This window comes from Phoenix dactylifera, chromosome 14 (genome assembly GCF_009389715.1).
Source record: "Phoenix dactylifera cultivar Barhee BC4 chromosome 14, palm_55x_up_171113_PBpolish2nd_filt_p, whole genome shotgun sequence".
Lineage (NCBI taxonomy): Eukaryota > Viridiplantae > Streptophyta > Magnoliopsida > Arecales > Arecaceae > Phoenix > Phoenix dactylifera.
This window is the reverse complement of record NC_052405.1, coordinates 3,056,853-3,078,152: the sequence shown is the minus strand read 5'-3', so window position 1 is coordinate 3,078,152 and position 21,300 is coordinate 3,056,853. Positions and strand designations below refer to the sequence as shown.

The 21,300-nt window shown below is 41.8% G+C and overlaps 2 protein-coding genes across 5 annotated transcripts; both read right to left on the bottom strand.

The window, feature by feature from the left end:
- Positions 1–2,162: 2,162 nt before the first annotated feature.
- On the bottom strand, positions 2,163–7,987 carry LOC103706110 (serine/threonine-protein kinase D6PKL1). Of its 4 annotated transcripts, XM_039133331.1 has the most exons (5): positions 7,759–7,987; positions 7,492–7,643; positions 5,913–6,072; positions 4,247–5,738; positions 2,163–3,369 (listed from the first exon to the last, which is right to left on the bottom strand). In XM_039133331.1, the coding sequence occupies exons 3-5, from the start codon at positions 5,989–5,991 to the stop codon at positions 2,511–2,513; spliced, it is 2,430 nt and encodes an 809-aa protein (XP_038989259.1). In that variant the 5' UTR covers positions 5,992–6,072; positions 7,492–7,643; positions 7,759–7,987; the 3' UTR covers positions 2,163–2,510. The 4 variants fall into 4 exon arrangements, with proteins under 4 accessions (XP_038989259.1, XP_038989258.1, XP_008788354.2 ...); XM_039133330.1 differs by having other exon boundaries at positions 4,247–6,072; XM_008790132.3 differs by lacking the exon at positions 7,492–7,643.
- A 7,288-nt stretch (positions 7,988–15,275) lies between these two features.
- On the bottom strand, positions 15,276–17,273 carry LOC103706101 (probable glycosyltransferase 2). Its single transcript, XM_008790108.4, has one exon. It carries the CDS (start codon positions 17,000–17,002, stop codon positions 15,638–15,640), a length of 1,365 nt encoding a protein of 454 aa, XP_008788330.2. The 5' UTR covers positions 17,003–17,273; the 3' UTR covers positions 15,276–15,637.
- Positions 17,274–21,300: the final 4,027 nt, after the last annotated feature.

Genomic DNA, 21,300 nt, shown 5'->3' with positions numbered 1-21,300 from the left:
TGCGAACAACAGAATCATTTTTCTAATAATTGAATAAGCAAGTATTTGCAAAGAATGAGAAAAAATTATTCACTAGGATTTTTCAATTTTTGCATATTGTCCTAATAGACTAGATGCTTCCAAACTATATAAGGTTCTGATGATTACAACCTATGCCACCAAGTGCAACCTATCTGATGACTGATGAGATGCTGCTAAGCCTACTTGTACAGTTTCTTTTAGAACTCCCAAAAACTATTCCCAAGAAGAATCATAATTGGTAAGAAAAAATCCTACAAGCCTCCATATCAACCTCAAAGAATCTGATAAATTTTCATATCCTTGTGCGAGCTCTAAACCGCCAGGTCACTCGAATATATGCAAGAGACAAGTAAGAAATTAACCTGCAAATGGTAAAATAACAGAAAAAAGAAGTCATTTCACAAGTAGATAACCTTTGTCTTAATGACAGTGATAATAACATAAATGATGATCCAATTTACAAACCCGTTGCATCTTACAATACAATGATAAAATTATACCTCAACAGATTGCAAATTATATAGGGCAAAGTGAACCCAGACCTCAATGTGCATGAAAGTTGAAGCGTCGGGCTGCCCAATTACAGGCCAGCATGCCATCACCATGCATCCCTTAACTGAGTTCAGGTGATGCCAGTATGCTGGCACAATTAAATCATGCATACAAATGTGGCACTGAACTGGTATTCTCACCTCAGATGAACCAGAGGTATTACTCCAACAAGGATTTTGTAATGTGACAACATAAAGGAGAACAAGCCAGTGGCACAGAGATTCCAAGTGGTGGGATCCTACATAGTTATTCTTATAACAAAGTCTGCATAATGGCTAGATGTTTGCACATGAAGGCCATGAATTAAACATGCAGATGAGGCCATGCATACAATTCCCTTCTATAAACATGTTCATATGAACCTACCCATATCACCTTATGTTAGGATTTCGGATTCTACCCATGCATTTGCATAACACATTCATAAGTTACATCAGGAAAACCACAAACTCATTCATGCAAGTAATGCTCACTATAAACTGCAAGCTTCCCACAGGCGTGATAAGAAGTTTCAAACTGGGGATTATGTTTGATCCGTATTCAGCCTGAGCGGTTTCCTCCTAGAACCATTAAGAAATTGCAAGTTTGTAGTGCTGAGCCATTTAGAGTATTGCATAGGGTTGGCACTAACGCTTATGTCATTGACCTCCTATTTGATTTTTGTATAGCCCAACTTTTAATGTTGAAGATTTGGTTGCTTACAAGAGCCCACCAACAATCTCCGATGACTTTTTTGCTGATTCCTCTTCTGAGCCCGATTATTCCCTTATTATTGATCTCATATGAGCTTCAATTTCTTTACTCCTTCACCAAGCACAAAAAAAGTACATTGATGCTATTTTAGACGATCAAACAGTTTTTACCAGTGATGGAGATATTCGACGCTTCTTGGTTCGTTGGCAAGGACGACCAGAGTCTAACTCCACTTGGATCACACGTGAGGGGCTTCAGCAAATTGACCTGAACTTCTTGAAGTACTACCAGAGCTACATCGAGCCGCGCTCGTCGAGATCGACTTCTTCCAATTCGAGAAAAGCTGGTGCGGACACCAATGTGAGATCGCCCATCATTCGGGTCTCCAGTCGCCGCCGGAGGATGGTTTAGCTAGTTTCATTATGGTGGTTGAAGTGATTTTATTTTATTTGAACTTATTAAGGTATTTTGTTATTTGATAGTCTTTAGAACTTATTTTGGTATTTCGTTATTTTAAGAATTTTTTCTGAGATTAATTTTTTTTAGAAATCTTTCTGCATTTTTGAGCCTTATAAATATGTTGTACCATACATCGTTTAGAGTACGCTATGAATGAAAATTTAATTTCTTTCCTAGTTTTCTCCCGCCTTTCTTCCTCTTCTCTCGTTCTTCTCTCTTTCTCCTTCTCTGCTGTCCGGCACCAAGAGGAAGAAACATTGGCAGGGTTGACAAAAGATTGAAGAGGCAGCAGAACAGCAGACCAAGGGGGATTGCAACTGCTCTGCATTTCAGCTTTAAGTCCTTTATACATCATTTCCAACATATATTTGATCATTGCATCTATCATCCCAGCTATTGCATCATTGATATTCCCATTCAACTTTTCATGCAAAAAGTTATGTACAATCCCATGACATTTTCACATTAAAAATCATGAAACAATCATGAAACAAGAACAAAAAGGACATGTCTCATCCACAAAAAAAAGAGCTGCAGGCTTCCTGTATATTGCCGCTACTTCAGATTCAGCTCTAAGCACTCTGGGATGAAACAGAAATAAGTAGGTAACAGATTGCTATTTTTTTCTTGATTCAAATTCACGTTATTAACAAGAAATGAAAGCTCACTGTAATATATGGATCGACATTTACATTGACAGCTATCACTTACAATGACGAGATGGGAGTAAAAGGACAGGTGACAGCTACCAAACCCAAGTACACTCCTCAGGGAAGAAAACTTTGCTAAAAAAGCTCAAACTCCACGTCGTCTCCATTACTCCTGAAATCCAGGCATTTTCCTTCCTTCTTCTTAGTCATCACAACTGGAATCCCGACGTCATAACTTCTTGGTGTTTCAGGTGGCACAGCACAACGGATCAGAGCCCAGTTCAGCCCATCAAAGAATGGGTGCTGCTTAATCTCCGCTGCCCCTCTGACCGATCCCAGCCTATTCTCTGGTTCCTTTACCAGAAGCCCTCTGATCAAATCCCTTGCATGGAAGCTAGCAGCTGGGCTCTCAGGAAACTTCAAACTCTGAGAGACCACATTAGACAAAGTTTCTTCATTTCCTGGTCCCTTGAAAGGTGTCCTACCAAAAAGTAATTCATATAGAAATATTCCAAAGGTCCACCAATCTACGGCACTTCCATGTCCATCTCCTCTGATAATCTCGGGAGCCAGGTACTCATGGGTCCCAACAAAGGAGTTAGATCGAGCATCAGTGGGCTCCACTACAAGCTGTGGAAGTGGGCTGACCTGGCCACCTAGGTCAGCTTTTAGCTTGCGGGTCTTTGCCATGGTTGAAGATACTAGACGGGGTGTGAAACAAGAAACATGAACCCAGGATGGCTGAAGGCAGAGAGGATCAATGCAACTGTTTTCAGCACAAGGTCCTGATAGCTTCTTTGCAGGCCCCTCTGTGCCCAAGGATGAAGATCTGAGAAGGGTAGGGCTTACTGAACACCTAAGAGAAAGGTCAAAATCAGATAGCATGATATGACCATCATCACGAACTAGGATGTTCTCTGGTTTGAGATCTCGATAGATCACCCCTAACATGTGCAGGTACTCCAGGGCAAGGAGGACTTCTGCAACATAAAACCTGCAGAAATGTTTGCACAGCATGAGTTTGCAGCATCAACAGGGAATATACACACTCTTAAAGCATAACAAAATATATAAATGATGCACATTGATTGCACATACGATCTCTGCTTCGCTATATATTCAATTATTTCCGACTCTGAATCTGGGCACATGCCAAAGGTGTTCTGATTCCTATCTGGTGTGGCTGGTGCTATAGATAAATGATAGCTGAATTTTCTGACTAAAGAGTTCTTCATGTTTGTAGATTTGGGTTCAAACAATTGTTTAGAAGACAGCAACCAGTATGCCACTCAAGAAGCTGCACAGAAAAGTGCCTCACACTGTCACATCCTTCACCCAAACTTCAGTTGGATTTCATGAGATTCTAGTGCATTACAGCACTTTTTCACGTGTCAGTTTATCAAAACTAAATCAGCAATCAAATTCTGTATTGATTTCCTAAAATTGGAGGAACTAAACAAGAAGCTATCTGGGGCTTTGACTGGTTCCAACGAGTCAGATTATTGGATTTGCCATGGTTCTATTTATTAAAATAACCTCCGTTAGGAATTAAGGCAATTTGTTTGTTCATATCAGTTTCTTTCTTTCCTACTTTTGCAGAGTATTCTTTAGCAAGTTTAGTTAATTTAGATGTGATTTATTATTGATAGAATATTATCCCTACCCAAAAATCCTGGATGTCGTAAAAGGCTCTTCCTAAACCTCCCATCTAAGTGCGGGTGGGAGGGATGATTAAAGTAAACCACAATATGGAGCACCATGGCATGACTTAAACACAGCTAGAAGGATGATTTGAACAATTTCTGCAATGCTTTCTTGATAGAAAAATGCAACCGCTAAGCTACAAGTGGTCTTCAGTTGAAGCGACCTACCTAGCAGCTGGTTCAGAGAAAAATCTTCCAGGTTGTTTCTGTCGGAGGACATGCAGGTCACCACCTGGACAATACTCCATGACTAGACAAGAAAGGTTATCTGTCGTAAAATGGGCATACAAGGTAGGAAGGAATGGATGATCCAGCATTTGCAGTATCTCCCTTTCTGTTTGTGCTCTAAGCATCTTTTTTCTGCTCACCAGGAATTCAACATCCATGACCTTCAATGCAAATAAGCATTCTGAACCAATTAGCTCAGCAAGATAAACAGTCCCAATATCTCCACAACCAAGCCTTCTGAGAAGCTTAAAATTCTTCAACCCTAAGCTTCCTTGTTGCATCATGATGTGGTGAACTGCTACCCATCTCACATCCTTTGACATGTGAGGCCTACTGCCATTACTGCTGGAGACACTATGATGGCTCTCCTCACTGATGCTGGTGCTGCTACTATAATCACCAATGCTACTTTTAGAACTTTGGGAGAATTCCCCCTTTTCTCTTGAACTTGAGCCTTCACTTGTTTTCACACCAACAGCTCTACCACCATTACAGATATTTGGACTGAAATAAGGCTTGTTTGCACCACTGTAAATGTTTTCTGCGGCAACTGCAGCAGCAGGAATCATACTGCTGGATGCTGGAGAGCCAGATTCTTTTTGGCAACCTGACTTTGTTTTACTAGGAAGGACGCCAGCTTTGTCAACTTCACATCTGCTGGAATTACCAGATTTTGAAGCCGGTTCCCTCTTTCCTTTCTTTTTAACGAAAGTCTTGCTCCGAAATACGGGCTTGATCAGACGTGGACTTACCTTGCTTAATACGGCCCCTTTCTGGAAGCCAGATGCGGATGTTACAGAAATCGTCTTTCCCTTCTTCTCTATCTCTGAGGCAACTGATGGATTACTTTTGGTTTTTGCTGATGTATGATCAAGAACATCTTGAATTCTGACTTTTGGTACCTTAGTTGTGTTAGGAACTGCAGAAAACAGTGAAGAAACAACATCTTGGTTGGATGGCTCCAAGCCTGTTTTACAGAAACCAGCGGTTTTTCCAGATGACTCCGTGGCAAGTTTTTCAGGAACAATGGATATCTCCACCAAATTTCTTTTTTCTTCACCTAGTGAAAGACTAGAGTCGCTTGCTTGTACCACTACAGATGCGTACAGCCTTTTAATAGTGCCAGCTTCAGAGACACCAGATAAGCCAATTGGCTTCGATAACCTCTTCACAGCAGCCATCTCCGATGCCTGAGAAATGCATAACCTTCGTAGTGCCTGTTTCAAGGTCCCTGAGTCAGATATTCCTATTCCTGATGCTTGAGATATCCCAACTTTAAGCGGCTTCTTAAGAGTATTCTTCCTCAGCAAGTCCACACCAGCCTGGTGAGAAGGACCGAGAATCCCTGACGAGGTCCTGAGATCAATTGCCCTCAAAAGCCGGTCAAGGTCATCCTCCACAGGATGACCATGAGACTTACCATCCCGCTTATCTGTTTTTGATTTAATACTAAGTGCGTTAGATCTATTAAAATGATGAACTGATTTTTGTTCTTCATTCGATTCGACAATCTCACAGATACCACCTGATGAACCCATTTTCTGACGTGGCTCTACCAACCAAGACAACCTACTTTACCAGCAAAATGAGGGATTAAATAACTAACCCGTTTCCCAAGAAGCCATCCAGTGGGTAGTGAAGTAAACTTGAGAAAAACCAAACTTTTTCACATAGATTCTTTTCATGCATATCAATTATTATACTTGAAGCAAGCCTGCATAACAACTTCTCCACATCAATGTGCACCATGATCCTGCTCGATGTGACTGCAATGCATTAAAAGGTCACAATATTGTACATGCTCGTAGCCAAATTAAGGTTAGCTTTAAATGCAATAACACAGCATTAAAAGATAATGAATCCCAATGCATGAAAACAGAAATCACTTGGTAGTAGTTCTGAATTTTATTTATTGAGACAGCTACTAGTTCAACCCTGGTAAAGAAATTTGAAACTGAAATGGAGCCCAACCAGTGGCCCAGCCTAGAATCAATTGAACTAGGGAATTAGCAGTGTTTTGATGTGACACAGATTCAGAGCAAAATGAAAAAGCACAAAAGCTTGCAGCCAAACAACAGGGTACAGAATTTATAAGGAATATAACTGACTCTGAAAACTAGTCATAAAAATTTATTCCTCAATTGTCACTAACCTTCTTGGTTGGATACTAATTCAGAGTTCCCCCAAAGTTTAGCCCAGGTCTGAATAACTTTTAGTGCCATAAGTGTTCAATTTAGCTTCTAACCTTCAGCATCACACTAAGACTTATAATGCCACCAATTCAGCCATATATAGATAGATTTTGAGTTATCAACTTGACGGAAGTACATTTCCTACAAGTCAAAGTGTTGCTCAGGCTTGACAGGAAACACAACCTGATTTAACTGAAGTTGATGGGTTGACACACTTAATTTAGAAAATCTGCCTATTCCAGTTATTCATATGCACAGTCCAAGAACATGAAGGCAAATCATCCCTATTCCATTTATTGATATCTACAGCCTAAAATGCCTAAAAATTTCAAAAAAAAAATGGGAGAAAACAAGTATTACATTGCCGATCAATCTTCTTAGCACACGACAGAGCTTTGACATGAAAAAGAACTCAAAGTAGCCACCTGGTTTGAAATGTCAGTTTTCATTGTCAAGAGCTTTTGTGAATGCCTAGAAGTAAAAAGGGCCGCACTTGAATTGCATCTCTTATGCAATTAAAATGCTGCAACTCTGCAGTGAAATTTACTTTTTAGCTATCTGCATGTGCACCAGATTTCTGCTACAAACATTCAGATACATGGTATGGTTTTTACTGACAACATTTACTAGAAGTGACAACATAGAGTTAAGTTTTGACAGTCAGCTACAACTGTAATCTTTCCTGCTCCTTTCATGGTCATAATTGCCAACACCAAGGCTCTAGATGTGAAGGACTCAAGTTTCGATATCCAAACTTGAAACTACAAAGACAAGGCGACAAACCAATTTCTCAAATACATTCAGTCATCTTTATTTCAAACCGATTCACCTGCATCCGCTAAGCAGCAAAGGAGAATAGCTGGCTTTGCGAAACTTATTAAAAGTAAAATCAGATTTCCGCAATCCGCATTCATTTCCACTAATTTGACAACCACATGGCTTTTTTGACGCTCGAAATAAAACGATATGAAAGAGAAGCGGGGGTTCCATTACCCCACGCTCATTTCTAAATCTTTACAAGGAACAAGTTTCCTTTTTCCTCGCACAGACTTCTCCAAGCTGATCAACACGCAAGAGATTAAATAAAACGAGAAGAAATTTGAAATTGCTGAAAAAAAGGTGGATTACTCCCTCCATTCCATCAACTGAAAAAAAAATGAAAACCAAGAAAAATTACTCCAGACAAAATCGGCAGTAAGAGCCAGTAGAGAAGCCGTAAAAACTAAGCTGAGTGAAGGTTGAGTGGAAAAGAAACCATACCGGGAGCCAGCACCAGCTCAGATCGGAGACCCAGTTCGACGAGCTCGATCGAGGAGAGCGAGAAGAATGCTAGGGTCTAATGGCTTCGAGATCGGGAATGGCGACGAATCTTACAAGAAAGAGGGGGAAGCAGGAGGAGGAGCGGATTAGGGTTAGGTCTGGGAGGCGGAGAACAGGGAGAGAAAACGGAAACTGCTTTTCACGAGAATGAGCAAGAGTGCTCTGACCGACCCTTTTAAGAAAAAGCAAAAAAAAAAAAAGAAGGAAAGAAAATATTAAAAAAAAGGAAATGGGCGAGGTGAGGTGCAAAAAAAAAAAAAAATAATAATAATAATAAAGAAAAGGGATCAAAAACATCTCATTCTCCCCCTCCGCGGAAATATCGCGGTCTTCATTATTCGGGTCCCGTCGGTGGCCCCTCTTCGCTAGGGTGCACCGCTGGTGGAGCTTGGAGCTTTGGAATTTGGATGGCGAGTAAGACACCCAACCATGAATGCTCCCAAATTACCTCCCATTCAGGATGGCATCGCAACTGCGTGAGCTGGGAAACGGAATAATGAGTGCTTTCTTGTTTAGAAGCATGAACGAGCTGCTGCCGTGGGACCCAACCATCGTCCGACCCAGCGTGGGATGAACATTCTTTTCGAATGAGCAACGCCATGAGTCGTTGCACCAATAATTTAAAGGTTCAAGGGTAGGTGGAGGCCTACGATGGTAAAATAGCCTCGGTCTCCACCAAACTGCATAACGAAATCTCAGATGGATTGTCCTTGGTTCCATCTTCTCTTATCGCCACCGTACCGGTTGCCATAAAATAGTGTGTTCGCTTACATGATGAATTCCGAGGAATATTAGATGATTCAGACCATGAGATTTCGAATGTATGGATGCATCATATTGGAATACCGAGCTTTCAATTTTGCCCTCCCCCAACTTTAACTCATCCAACTCCTGCCACCTTCTGAGTTCTAAAAAGCTCTACTCTCCTTGTACTGCCTAAAAAGCTCAGCTGCTTGGCGGTAATCCCACGCAAGATGGAGGATTTTTTATTAGAAATATCGGTGTTGGTAGCCACCTTGGAATGATTAAATGTGGTGATGGATACTGTACTCATAGGGGTGGGAAACGTAAGCAGACAGATTTAAAATGGGACCGAATGGCATATGTGTTGTTCCCTGGCTCATATCTCTTTTGAAAAGGATAGTTTGGCGCAATCTTAAGGACGGGACTTCTTAGCAGGGAGAGCTAACAGCATGAACAGTTCATTCAAGGGGGCACGCGGGGAGCTTCCATCTGTCACTCTCGCTTTGGATAAACTGTCTTTGAAATTCTCCCTGATTACAACCCCCACCGGCATTCTCGCGCTCTCTCACACGCAAGCGGGGGGTTTAAACGGGGCCATCACCCTTCCCTTTTGGGAGGTGAAAAATTTTCTAAATAATTCTTCACTCGTAAAATTTCTAATGATCTAATATATTCTATGAAATTACAATGAAAAAAAAAAAAAGTCGTATCAAATGAATTTCAATGTCATTTTTTGAATAAAAGTAGCAATGAATCACCACAATTTATTTTTAACCTAGGAATCTTTAGTGCGAGGGCGTAAATTGACAAGCGCAAAATATCATGAAATTTCGAAAGTAAAGCTTAAGTTTTCTTTTCTTTCATTGATGATTAAAAAAATGAGGTACATAGCCTCTATTTATGATGTGAGGTCCATCCTTACACAATTTGGATTGAATTTCTCTTTTTAATCCTAGTAAGACTCTCTTTTCTGAAATGGATATCGCTAATATAAATTTTCTAAAAAAAACTAAAATTCTTGAAGAAATGGATTTCAATGTCCACATCAATTTTGCTTTATGTCTCTCCGCCTGATTCTTCTAGGATAGAGAGTTACACTCCATCAAAGTTTTATCTGAAAAGAAAACTTTCAGTTCGATCGGTTCGTTTCGAATCCCAAATAATGAAATTTGAGCTCAACTACTAGAGGCACCATCTCCGAAAGGACGTCGTATCATGTTGTAGACCTTGAAAAATTACCTAATTTAAAAAAAAAAAATCATCTCAATTGGACGTAGTATGACCAAATTATGGGATCCAGAAGTTTGGCCTATGACTCAACTCTCCGATGCAACGGATATCGCTTTTGGACCCTGTTCAACCCTGCTCATAGTAGCCAAAATTGTTCACACCGATTTAGGAATCCTTCTAGATCACCAATGCTTTCCTCCTCCTCGATGCTAGTGCCCTCCTTGCCTCTGTTTTTTTTTGGCTAGTTCAAGTCTGATTCATTTTTTCATTTAGATTTCAATCATGTTTGATTCAAAGATTTTTCTAAGATATTTAGTTTGTTACGACTTCCCCCAAAAAAAAAAGAAAAGAAAAGAAAAGAAAAAGGGAGGAAACTAACCAAGTCCCTCCAAAGTCCAACCAGCCTCGAACATATTGACGATCTGGTTGAATGCAAAGGTTTACCCTGCAACCGATATGAGAAGCTCTATTTTCTCATTCCCCAATGCTTAGGGACACACCTGTAACCCAGTGCTCCGCCAAGTCTCACATCAATCAACCACTTGCCGCATTCATTCCTGGCTACCATGAACGAATAAAAGATGATCGAGCTCTTCGGCCTCCCCCGGACCGTCCTGTGCCAAATAGATCGCGCAATCATTGGGGCTGGGAGCACATACCATTGTCAATGCTCAACACGTTCGAACAAAAGATGCGTTGTCGATCAAGACTCGAAGGCTGGGCCATGTTCCCCTCTTTTTTCCCCGACCAACTTTTGTTGCTCTCGACTATTACTCTATTAGGACTCCGGGTAAACGTCCTCCCGTTATTACGGAGCTTATTTCCACATATTTGAATCCGCCCAATTATCCTTAGTCACGGAGCTTGCTTGGTTGGCTATGTTTCCCCAACTCGCCAACTTCTGACTTTAAGGTAATAGAAATAAGAGCTGGTTGATTTGAAAAAATCTAGGCTGGCTCGAATGTCCCCTAATAATCGGGTCAATGAATGTTTAGATAATCGTTAGAGCAAAAGAGAAGATATGAAGGTGCGTAAAAGGAATTGCTTCAATCATTTGGTGGTTCGTGAGCTTAATCAACTCATCGGCTGTTGCAGTAGCTAAAGAGGGGATTTGTCCCCTCTGTGGGGTTTACAGCCAGAGCTAGTAGGCATAGGGGCAGGGCACTAATAGAAGCTTTCCAATCTGTCAAGCCATGAGTTGCCTGCCACTTGCTTCGCCTAGGCACCACTTTTTTTGAATCCTACGGCTTTTACATTTTAAAATGTACCATATCCAAGACAATACGGAAAGAAGCTTCGAAGGATGCCCTTAACTAGTTACCAGTGTCTTCCTGAGAAAAGAACATGTACAGCAGTCATATTAGACCAAGATCATTCGAAAATTTCAAAAAAATAAAAATAAAAATAAAAAAAGGAGCAAGCAATCGGTTAATTCTGATACTAATGCGTCATAATCTCATGAATTAGGTTGGCATGCACCAACTCACTCATTTACCATGTACTTTGTAGAATAAACAAGACAAATATTTGACACAGTGTAAGGACTCTCCTTGTGCAAGCCAAAATCTGATCCTAAATTATGAGGAGCAGAATCGCAACGGACAACAATCTAAATATTATTTTCCACATGACATCAGATCTTGGTCGCTAGTTATCATCAATAAATGTCTTTGCTTTTAACACCTTAATTAAGATCGTTGGTTTCCCAGAGTAGAAGAAATAAGAGTAGAGCAGAGGTCTTGAGTTCGAACTCTGTCTCCATATTCTTTAACCCTATTATTAAAAATTTTACATATTGGGCTTACTCATTAAAAAAAAAGTATGGCACATGTTTTAGGATAAATGGTGATTTCAACATCTTCAGAGAGAAGTTAAACTTATTAGGGAAAAAACCAACCCCTCGGTTTCATGGGTTACCATGTCATTTTGTTTGATATTTCAGACCAGCTCAATCGGGCTGTCCACGGTAGCGGGCAGCCCATCCAACTTAGCCCGGCCCCACCCCAACCAGGTGGAGCCAAGAACCAACCAAGCCATCCACAACTGGGGCTAAAATATTTCTCAACCAAAGACCCAACCAGCGCCTACTAGAGTGGGAAAGCTACCGTACTACTTTAATCATTTGATATTCTCAAAATCAAACTACTAGGTCAGTCTAATAAACCCATGTAGCAATTATTTTATTAGTCAATGTAGGACTATAACAACCTCTCCCTTCCAAACTCATGGTGTCCTCATCACGGTTGCCTCCTGATTGAGAGAGGGAGACCTACTATGGCCCGGATTCTATTCGACCCTACTAGATCCTCCTCGACGTTAGTATCCCTCAATAAGAGATTTGCATGATAATAAAAGTTGTGACGCATAACGAGCCTGGTTTGATATCATTTGACTAAGTTAATGTTTGTATGGATTGCATACCTTGATCACTAGATACTCTTCCCTCTTGTATAATAAGCATCCAGTATATCCTTTAACATTTGCAACATTTTGTTCGAGCCACAAATACTCGGTTTGCTTAGAAAGGAAAAGTTCAGCACACAAAATAAAAAAATAGCGGCAATTAAATATAAATCATAACCCACAAACATGATTCGCTTTATTTGAAATCAAAAATGGGTTGCAATGTCATTCTTGATAAGGTATAAAAATTTTGCCAGACCTTGGTCTAAGAATCAGATCTAGGTCAAGGACTGGTTTAGATGCAGAGATACCAAGTCCAGGTCAGATCTGGGTATGCCTGACCTACCTGAAACACTATGATCTTATGTTTCCATCACAATAAAATCTACCGAACATACATTTTAAGTGGACAAGTATGTAATATGTCCTTTTCTATGCAGATAACTCCCAAATTTAGATAAATGCCATAACCAGTGTCTCAACCCAAATAACTGGGACAGGGCTGGTTGATTATTGCTTTAAGTGGGATCATGAGGCTCCATCTTCTTGTAAAACCAACAGGATAACAGGCAACGAGACAACTTTTTTTTGAGTCTAATTTATTAAACAGTCATGAATTTGAGTTCAATATCCTATATATGCTGCTGAAAAAATCACTTTCTAAAACAATATAGCAGTCACAAGTTTCTAACAGCTAGATCATTAGATTTGAGATGCTATGGCATTCAACAGACGAAGAACAGAATCAACATCTTTGCTATAACATCATGAACAACATCTTTTCCATTAAAGCAGGCTTCAGCATCCCAACAGTCTGAGCACATAACATCATGGCAACGGATGGCAGGTCCATATCCAACAATAATAATCCTTAAAGGGCACCAATAGTCATCAGCATCATTGAGAGAAAAGTACAGATGGTGGTGCCTTTACAAGATTGTTAAGATGACAAAGGTGGCCCGTCGCGTGCAAAATGGAGGGGGGAAAGATGAAGACTCTTATGAACTGGTGCCAATTCCTAATAGCAAGTTTGAAAGGACATGTTTGAACGCTCCTACATTATATATTCTATATGTTTATTTGAAGATTTGTTGCACCCATTGCTGAAGTTAAATACTATAAATGAAATGCTTTCTTCAGCTCCCAATTCAGGATTCCTTTGAATTGGCGATGATGAATTCACATCTTCCCTTTTGCACACCTGAATTGATCGATTGAATTCTTTTAACCCGAACTTTGGCAATGTCTAGAAAACCTATAGGATCTTCCTTCGTTATAGGACTCTCGCACTCTTGGAATGAAAGGATAAACTCTTTAGCAAAATTTAGGCAGAAATTACGTTGAGGTCTTGAATACGGCCATATTGATGAAACATGCATGCCTCTCTAGCCAATGCAATTCTCACCTTCAACATACAATGAAATGCTTCTTAATCTTGCAATATAAATCATTTTTCATAGTATAATCCTATGCAAGATCATAGCCATGGTACGTTATCATCTTCTCTCTCACTTTATACTCATGTTATTAACACTGGTAATTGACCTGCTTGTACAAAGATCCACAAAAAAGATCAAGGATTCAACTCAAAAGTTCCCACATGAGCTTTATTTCCCCATTTCATCCGCTTAGCACAGCTTACAATTTGTAATGCGCCATAGTGAAGAAATAAGAAGAGGAAAAGATAGGGGCGAATAACAGGAAACAATAATCAAAAAATATACAAATAACACTTTTCTAAACATAGTAATATGAAACCAACTAAGCTCCACAAGATGAAGGTTTTTCTAGATGAAGAAACGACAGAGGGGCCTGTTTGGGAACGATCTGCTAGATCCGACTGCATTTGGAGGCAATGAGAGTGCCGGAGGGGGGGAGGAGGAGGTAGGGGGAGAGCAAAGGAAGACGGAAAGGGGTCAAGGGCCTCCCCGTCCCCATAAAATTGGGAGAAAAAAAATAGAGAAGCCTTTTTTTAATTCTACCGAGATCAATCTGGCGATCCCGACGATCTCCTTCTATCTGCTCTAGCTACCTCTCTCCCTCACCCTCTGATGCTCTCTTCCCCACCCAATCCAACCAGATTCGGTGGATCATCCCCAAACAAGCCCTCAAAGGAAAGGACAATTTAGAGCTTGCTTTCCCGCTTTATTCCTATTTGAATTGAGAGGATTTGAGAAAAGAGAAGAGAACGAGGAGCAAAAAATACACATCTTGCTTTGGATACGAGAACAGGAACATTCATTTTCTCTAGTTTGGTTAGAAATTTCGAGACAAAAATGAATAGAAATTAAAATCCCTCCTTTGGAAAGTAAGTCGGGAGAGGAGAGAAATAAGAGAAATTATTTCACTCCAAATCCCCCTTTTTAACCTCTCCAGATGTGGACAGATTCAGAGAGAAAAGAAACTCTCTTCTTTTCCCTTGTGTCCCTGGTTCTTCTTTTTTCTTCTCTTGAATTCAAGATTCTCTTGTCTTCTTTCATTTCTTTTATTTTGTCTTCTCCCCTATGTATCCAAACAGGTTGGATCAATTCTTACATATAATTGGGATCAAAATAAAAAAGTGGGTTAGCTTACATGGAATGTACTATATGATCTTTGAGGAGGCAAAACATGATCTTAATTTTCTAGCAGATTCTTGAATTTCCAAAAGATGAAACAGTACTATTGTAATTTCAATGTCCAATAAAGGACAGAAAAATTAACGAAAAGGAAAAGAAAAAATAAGGATAGTTTTAGAAAATCCGCTCCAAAGAGCAAAAGCAGCAATCAGTTATCCAATGGTAATTCATCACTCTGCAACTCCATAGCATAATCTTAATGATGTTACAAAACTTCTACACTAGAGGATTTATTTGGTTCACAAGTAATAGGGGAATAGGAAAAGTTATCAGACAAGTTATTACGTTTTTAATATGGCTACGACTTGCAAAATAACTTTAAGCTGAGGGTGCATTGAATAAATCGAGGTGGGAATTGGAATTAAACTTTACATCATGAAGAGAGAGGCAGCCCAATCATTGTTTAGAATTGGAATTAAATTACAATGTCTGAGCTCTTGATTCTTGACAATCAAAAGCAAATTTTTTGAAGGAAAGCAACTATTTTATATTTCCCAATAGATGAGAGCCTCTCAAGTTAGAGTTTTTATCCAATTGAACTTACAAAGGTTTCTTCTTTGTTCGATGGCAAACACAGATTCATGACAATGTACTTGTTATCTGAAGAAAAAATGAATTTTTCCTCCTCCTTGTTTAATTTTTCATTCACAAAGAAATCCCACAGGTAACAATAAAAATCAGAGCGTGTGCTGCTATCAAAGGAAGGAAACATCAAATGCTTAATATTACATGCTTCGCTAAGTCGAAGAACCTATCTCACAACGAATGGCATAAACCAGACCTTGCGGGGCACGGGAATAGGGTGAATGGCTGGTGAATCCTCCTCATCGACTGGATATTCTAGCTTGGAGGTTCAGCTGCTCCTTGACCTCGAGAGGGGCTGCCGTCTGGTTCCTGATCCGCTTGATCTTGGGGCTCGACAAGCCCCTGTGACCAAATCCATAGAGCCGGAGGACCTGGTTGTCGGCAAAGTTGAAGGCCCTCTCCATGCTGCCAAGGCACTTCTCCACCGGGTAATCCCCGTAGCTACCGCAGGGCTTGCACCCGACAAAGTGTGTCACGAAGGGCCATCTCTCGTCCCCGAGCCCCGGGTGGTACTTCTCCATCATCTCCTCGTAACGCTCCACCAGGCCGGCCCAAAAACCGTGGAGGTAATAGGAATTCTCGATGTAGACCTTGTCGCCCCACCGGTCCTGCTGCGACAGCAGGAGGTAAATCAAGGCGGACTGGTCGTCGGCCTCGAACGCCGGCCGGCCTTTGAGGTTCGCAGTGAGGATCCGGCCGGCCTCCTCCCGAATCGGCCCCTTGGGACCCATCGGAGCCCAGGCGTCGAGAAGATCCAGCGACCACTGGCAATTGCGGAGGAGGAAGCTGCCGGTGTTGAGGGCAATCCAAGAATGCTGGTCGAAGAGGAGATCCGGGTAGCCATGGATGACAAGATTGTGGGCGTCGTAGCGGGAGATCGGGATCTCGAAGGCCATGTCGGTGAAGAGAGCGTCGCTGTCCATCCACCAGATCCACTCCACCTCCGGGTGGGAGAGCATCAGGCGGCGGAGCAGCGGGAGCTTGGCCCAGTACCCCGCGAGCTCCCGATCCAAATGGGCCATGTTGTAGACGATCTCGATGCCGTGGAGGCGGCAGTAGTCGATCTTATTCTTGGTGGATTTGAGAAGGTAGTGGTCGCCCATGGGGTTGTCGCAAGGGTTGGGCGGCGATCCGGTGACGAGGAGGATCCGGGGATTGCCGCCGGCGACCTGGGACGGGAAGCCCGGGTTCTCCGTCAGCCACCGCCGGCGCTGCTCATCCCAGTCGGAGATCTTGGGGCCGAGGGTGTAGTTCTTGGCCGCCGCGTGGGCGGCGGCGGCGACTGTGGAATTGACTGCGGAGAGGGAGGTCGAGTTGGAGGAGGAGTCGAGAGGCGGGCGCTCTTCGTCGTCGGGGTCCGAATCGGAGCGGATCTCGCGGAGGATGCGGTCGATGTCCTCGATGACCTTCTGGTCGGAGTCGGCGTCGCCGCCGGGTCTGCCAAGGTTTCCGACGCCGATGGTGCCGCGGAGGACGAGGATGGTGACGAAGCCGCAGAGGACGGTGATCTTGAGGTTGTTCAAGGTCTTCTGAATCTGCCGCCGGCGAGATCCGCCGCCCGATCGGGCGGTGGGGAGGCCGCCACGGTCCCTCCCTTGACCCATTCGAGGTCGCTCCCTTGCTTCCCTCCTCCTCCTCCTTCTCTCCTTCGAGGTTCCTTATCTGGTGCCGTTATTCACGGGGAGTAACGCAGGATTCGACTACGGCCGCCTGCGGCTGCAGGATTACAGGCGAAGGGGACCAAGGAGCGATTAGGTCCAACGAGGGCACGTGGCAGATTCTGGTAGACCTGGCACCGCCAATGCGAAAAGAACGCGTATGTTGTCCAAATCTCAAGATTCGTGCCTGAGATTGACGCGGATTGCGCCGCTGCGCGTTGTCGGTAACCTAGCTGCGGCTATCGATGGACTGCAGGCTCTGCTCTTGCCTGAATCCATGCATTCGCTTTCAGTACTTCTGTTCATATCTATGCGATGGTGACTCCGGCAAAACGCTAGAATTACACGGATCAGAGGAAATTACACGGATGCGCCGCTGCGTGCGGTGGGGCATGATGGAGCGTGTCGGTAACAGTCCATTAGGTTGGACTGATATCCATTGCATTGGCTTAAGAAGGCGAGACACCGATCACGGGTTTGTTTGCAGGACCTGGCCACCTGGGGCTTCTGCTGGTGCTCGACATCTTGAGTTGCTTTTCAAAGTTGACGGTCTCCTTCCATATCATACCCGTTCTAATATTAAACAATGGCCCTACAATACACGAGATCCGGTCGTCCCACAGTGCACGGATGGCTATCATTACAGGACCAAGTTATCCTCTTCGAGGACTGAGCTTGAAAGAGTTCGAAATCTTGGGATTCCAACGCTAAATTATGAACTTTTTTGATTTATGAAGGTCAACTTCCACATATCTTTGAAAGCAGGAGGATTGAGAAATAACATCATGTACCGGGGTCGAATCATAAATTTACGGAGCACGTTTGGCTCATGAAAAGAGAAATGACAATATGGTTATTGTTGTGGAAATAAAGGGTCCGAACTTAGCCCCACATCGATTAGATAGTGGAGAGATCCATTCCTTAATTGGAGGGAAGCTATCTCTTTCTCTTTAAAGGCACCTTTTGTGGGGCAAAACCGTGAGGGTAGCGCATGACGTGCCCAAAGGGCTAGTACCTATGCAGACCCCGAGGGTAGCACACGACGCGCCCAAAGCGGACAATACCTCTGAGGAGAAGCAGTCGTCTCAGTTGTCTGAGACCGGTGGAAACGAGGTCGGAGGGCGGCGGATCCCTTCGTAGCGCTAGACGAGCAGGCCGGAGGTCGACCTATCTTAACCTCATCAATAGTGAGGTCGGAGGGCAGAAAATCCATCCGTAGCGCTAGACGCGCGGGCCGGAGCCCGACCTCACTTTGACCTCAACAATGGTGCTTTCACTGAGAGCCCTTGACTCCAGCACAAACCCCTCCGCTGGGAAGGCTATGTTATAGGAATAAAGGATCCGAACTTAGTCCCACATCGACTAGATAGCGGATAGGTTTGCTCCTTAAATGGAGGGGGGCTACCTCTTTCTCTTCAGAGATGTCTTTTGTGGGGCAAAACCGTGAGGGTAGCGCCCAAGAGGCTAGTACCTACGCAGACCCCCAAAGGTAGCGCACGACGTGTCCAAAGCGGACAATACCTTTGAGAGAAAGCAGTCGCCTCCGCTGTCTGAGACTGGTGGGGACGAGGTCGGAGGGCGGCAAATCCCCTGTAGCGCACCTTGACCTCAAAAGTTATATTTAGTTGAAAATTTTAAATAAAAAAATATAAAAAAAATATTTTCATGGAAAAAAGTTTTCTATCTCTAATAGAAAATAGAAATTCATATCGAACATGAAAGCTCCATTTTTTCGTGAGTTGAAAATTAAGATTTTTTTAAAAAAAATGTTGTTAATCCTGACGACTTTATGTTTTTTTTTCTCTATAGTCAATTTATTAAAGACATAAACAATATTTTATATAATTTTTTCGAAAAATATTTCACATTTTTGGATGGATGTTACAAAACACACTTCCTTTCTTCAAGACACCCCTTTTATGTCTCTATATAAATTTATTGAAAGAATTTTTAGTTGATATCGTTAGGGGATTTCAATCTTCCCTCTCTTTGGGCAGATTTGCCGCTGCACACCAGTACCAAGGACAAGCCAATTGGCTGGTCCAGAGTTTATGCTTAAGCCAATTAGCTGGTCGAGAGTCACTTTGTTATTTTTCTGTTGATCACAATTTACACCTTCTTATTTCCTCGAAAGTCCAAAGAGTATGAGCAATTTAAAGTATAATAGATGGAGAAATACGGATACATGGAGATTCTAGGATCTTGTATATATAAGAGTTGGGCTTAGAGCTATTGCTGGAAAAGAGCGTGCATGTTGCAACCGCCGGATGTGCAGTAACTGTTCAAATATATTGAATGAGCTGTAACCATCGCGCAATGTGCCTCATAGGTTTGTGAGGTTGTAATTGTTCCCTTTGATGCACTTTGAATCAAAAGTACATGACCCATTGTGACTGGTTGGCCAGTCAGGTCGTCATTATTGGTTCACCGGTTTGGCCGGCTGGTCTGGTCGGTAACGATCAGGAGCTGATGAATCCATGCCACATCATCCATAAGCACACACTAATATTAATCGGGCCCATAATTGCTGATATGGTAGCTTTATAATCAACCAACCTCCAATATGTGGCAACAAATCACACAAGTTACACCAATTTTCTCTTGCAGCATGGCAAAAAATATATATTCCCCTCTTGCAGCATAGCAAAAGAATTGTTTATATACGCATAATAAGAGTCCCGCAGCACTGCTCCATATAAAATGGATCCTAGAAGAGCAAAATTTCAGTTGAAAGTGAATTAGGCGGTCTTTATCGCACGTCAACCTTGAATCTATTTCTCACCCCGAGCAAAATTTGGAAAACGTGAAAAAGGTTCTCCACGAGTTGCAAGACGCCGCACCCTAGAAGGGACCGCACACTGAGAAACACCATGGCTTAGTCTCGATACGGAACCAATCAAGATTGCGTTATCTTCATTCGATAAGGTTGCTTAATCTTGTATGATGAAGCTATCATGCACGATTTTTCGCCTTGGAATTTGGGAAACCGACAAGAAGAAGCTTTCGTAGCGAAAAGGTGGAAGAATGTAGCCTGGTCTCCACATCAAACGCCATTAGCATTGCTCCTTCTCAGCCTCCAACTGGATCTAAAGCGACATTCAGTAAAATCTCAAAAGCATACGGCCAAAGCCTTTCCATGTGTCGATCCAAGGAGCGGGTCTGCTCCACTGGGTCGATCACCTTTCTTTCTTTCTTTCTTTCTTTTCGATGACGAAGATAGCCCAAGTAGCCACCAAATCAAATGTGATGCTCTACGTTCCTTTACATATATAATGATTAATAGTTTAAGTCTGAGTGGTCGCAAGCTAAGCGAGTACTAACTACTCCAGCTAACAGAATCATTTTTTCTTTTTTTCTTTTTTTCTTTTCAAGCAAAGCTTAAATTTGTATCTATTTTTCCTAGAATATAACTCACCGATTGATAAGTACATATACAATAAGGACTTCTTGATAAAAAAAATGGATATTTGTACTGTGAAAGACTGAAAGTATATACTTTAAAATTGAATATTCGTATTTGATGAGCATGCAATGTATGTCTACAGAATGGAGTTTATATATTATAAATAATATAGAGAGATTCATAGAAAAACTCAGAATTCACTAAAACTTGTAGAGATTCATAATCATACATGAAGCTAATCCGATTACATTGCTTTTCAATATCTATTGGAATATCACGAGAAACTCAACATACACCGACTCTCTATTTAGTAGAAAATTCAACAAGATTTCAGACTCCAATCTCCACATATTATTTTTTTTATAAAAATATATGGCTATTTAATAGAAATTTCAATGGAGTTTTGGACTCTAATCCCTACATATTAAGAAGTTTAGATTTATATAGATATTTAACGGAATTTTTAGACTCCCCTTCTAACCAGAATCTACTCTCCACGTATTTTAGAAATTACAGCTGATTCTTTGGAGGCTATATGGAAGATATAAATTTAAACTTCAGCTGTAAGATGAATACATACATGTTTATAATTGTCATGAGAAGTAAGCGGTCCAGGGACCCACAGCCCATGAGCATGGACTTGCCAAAATGAGTCCTCCACGTAGGTTCTCTTCTACCATTCCTACTCTTCTATGTTTTGTCACATTCCTCCACACCCCAATTATATAATAGTTTGCAATCCAGCGTTCCTATAACTCTCCTTTCTACTATATAATATTAATTGGCAAACTCTCTCTGACCATTGAACAGGTCATCTTCCCTCCAATAAAAGCTCAAGGTA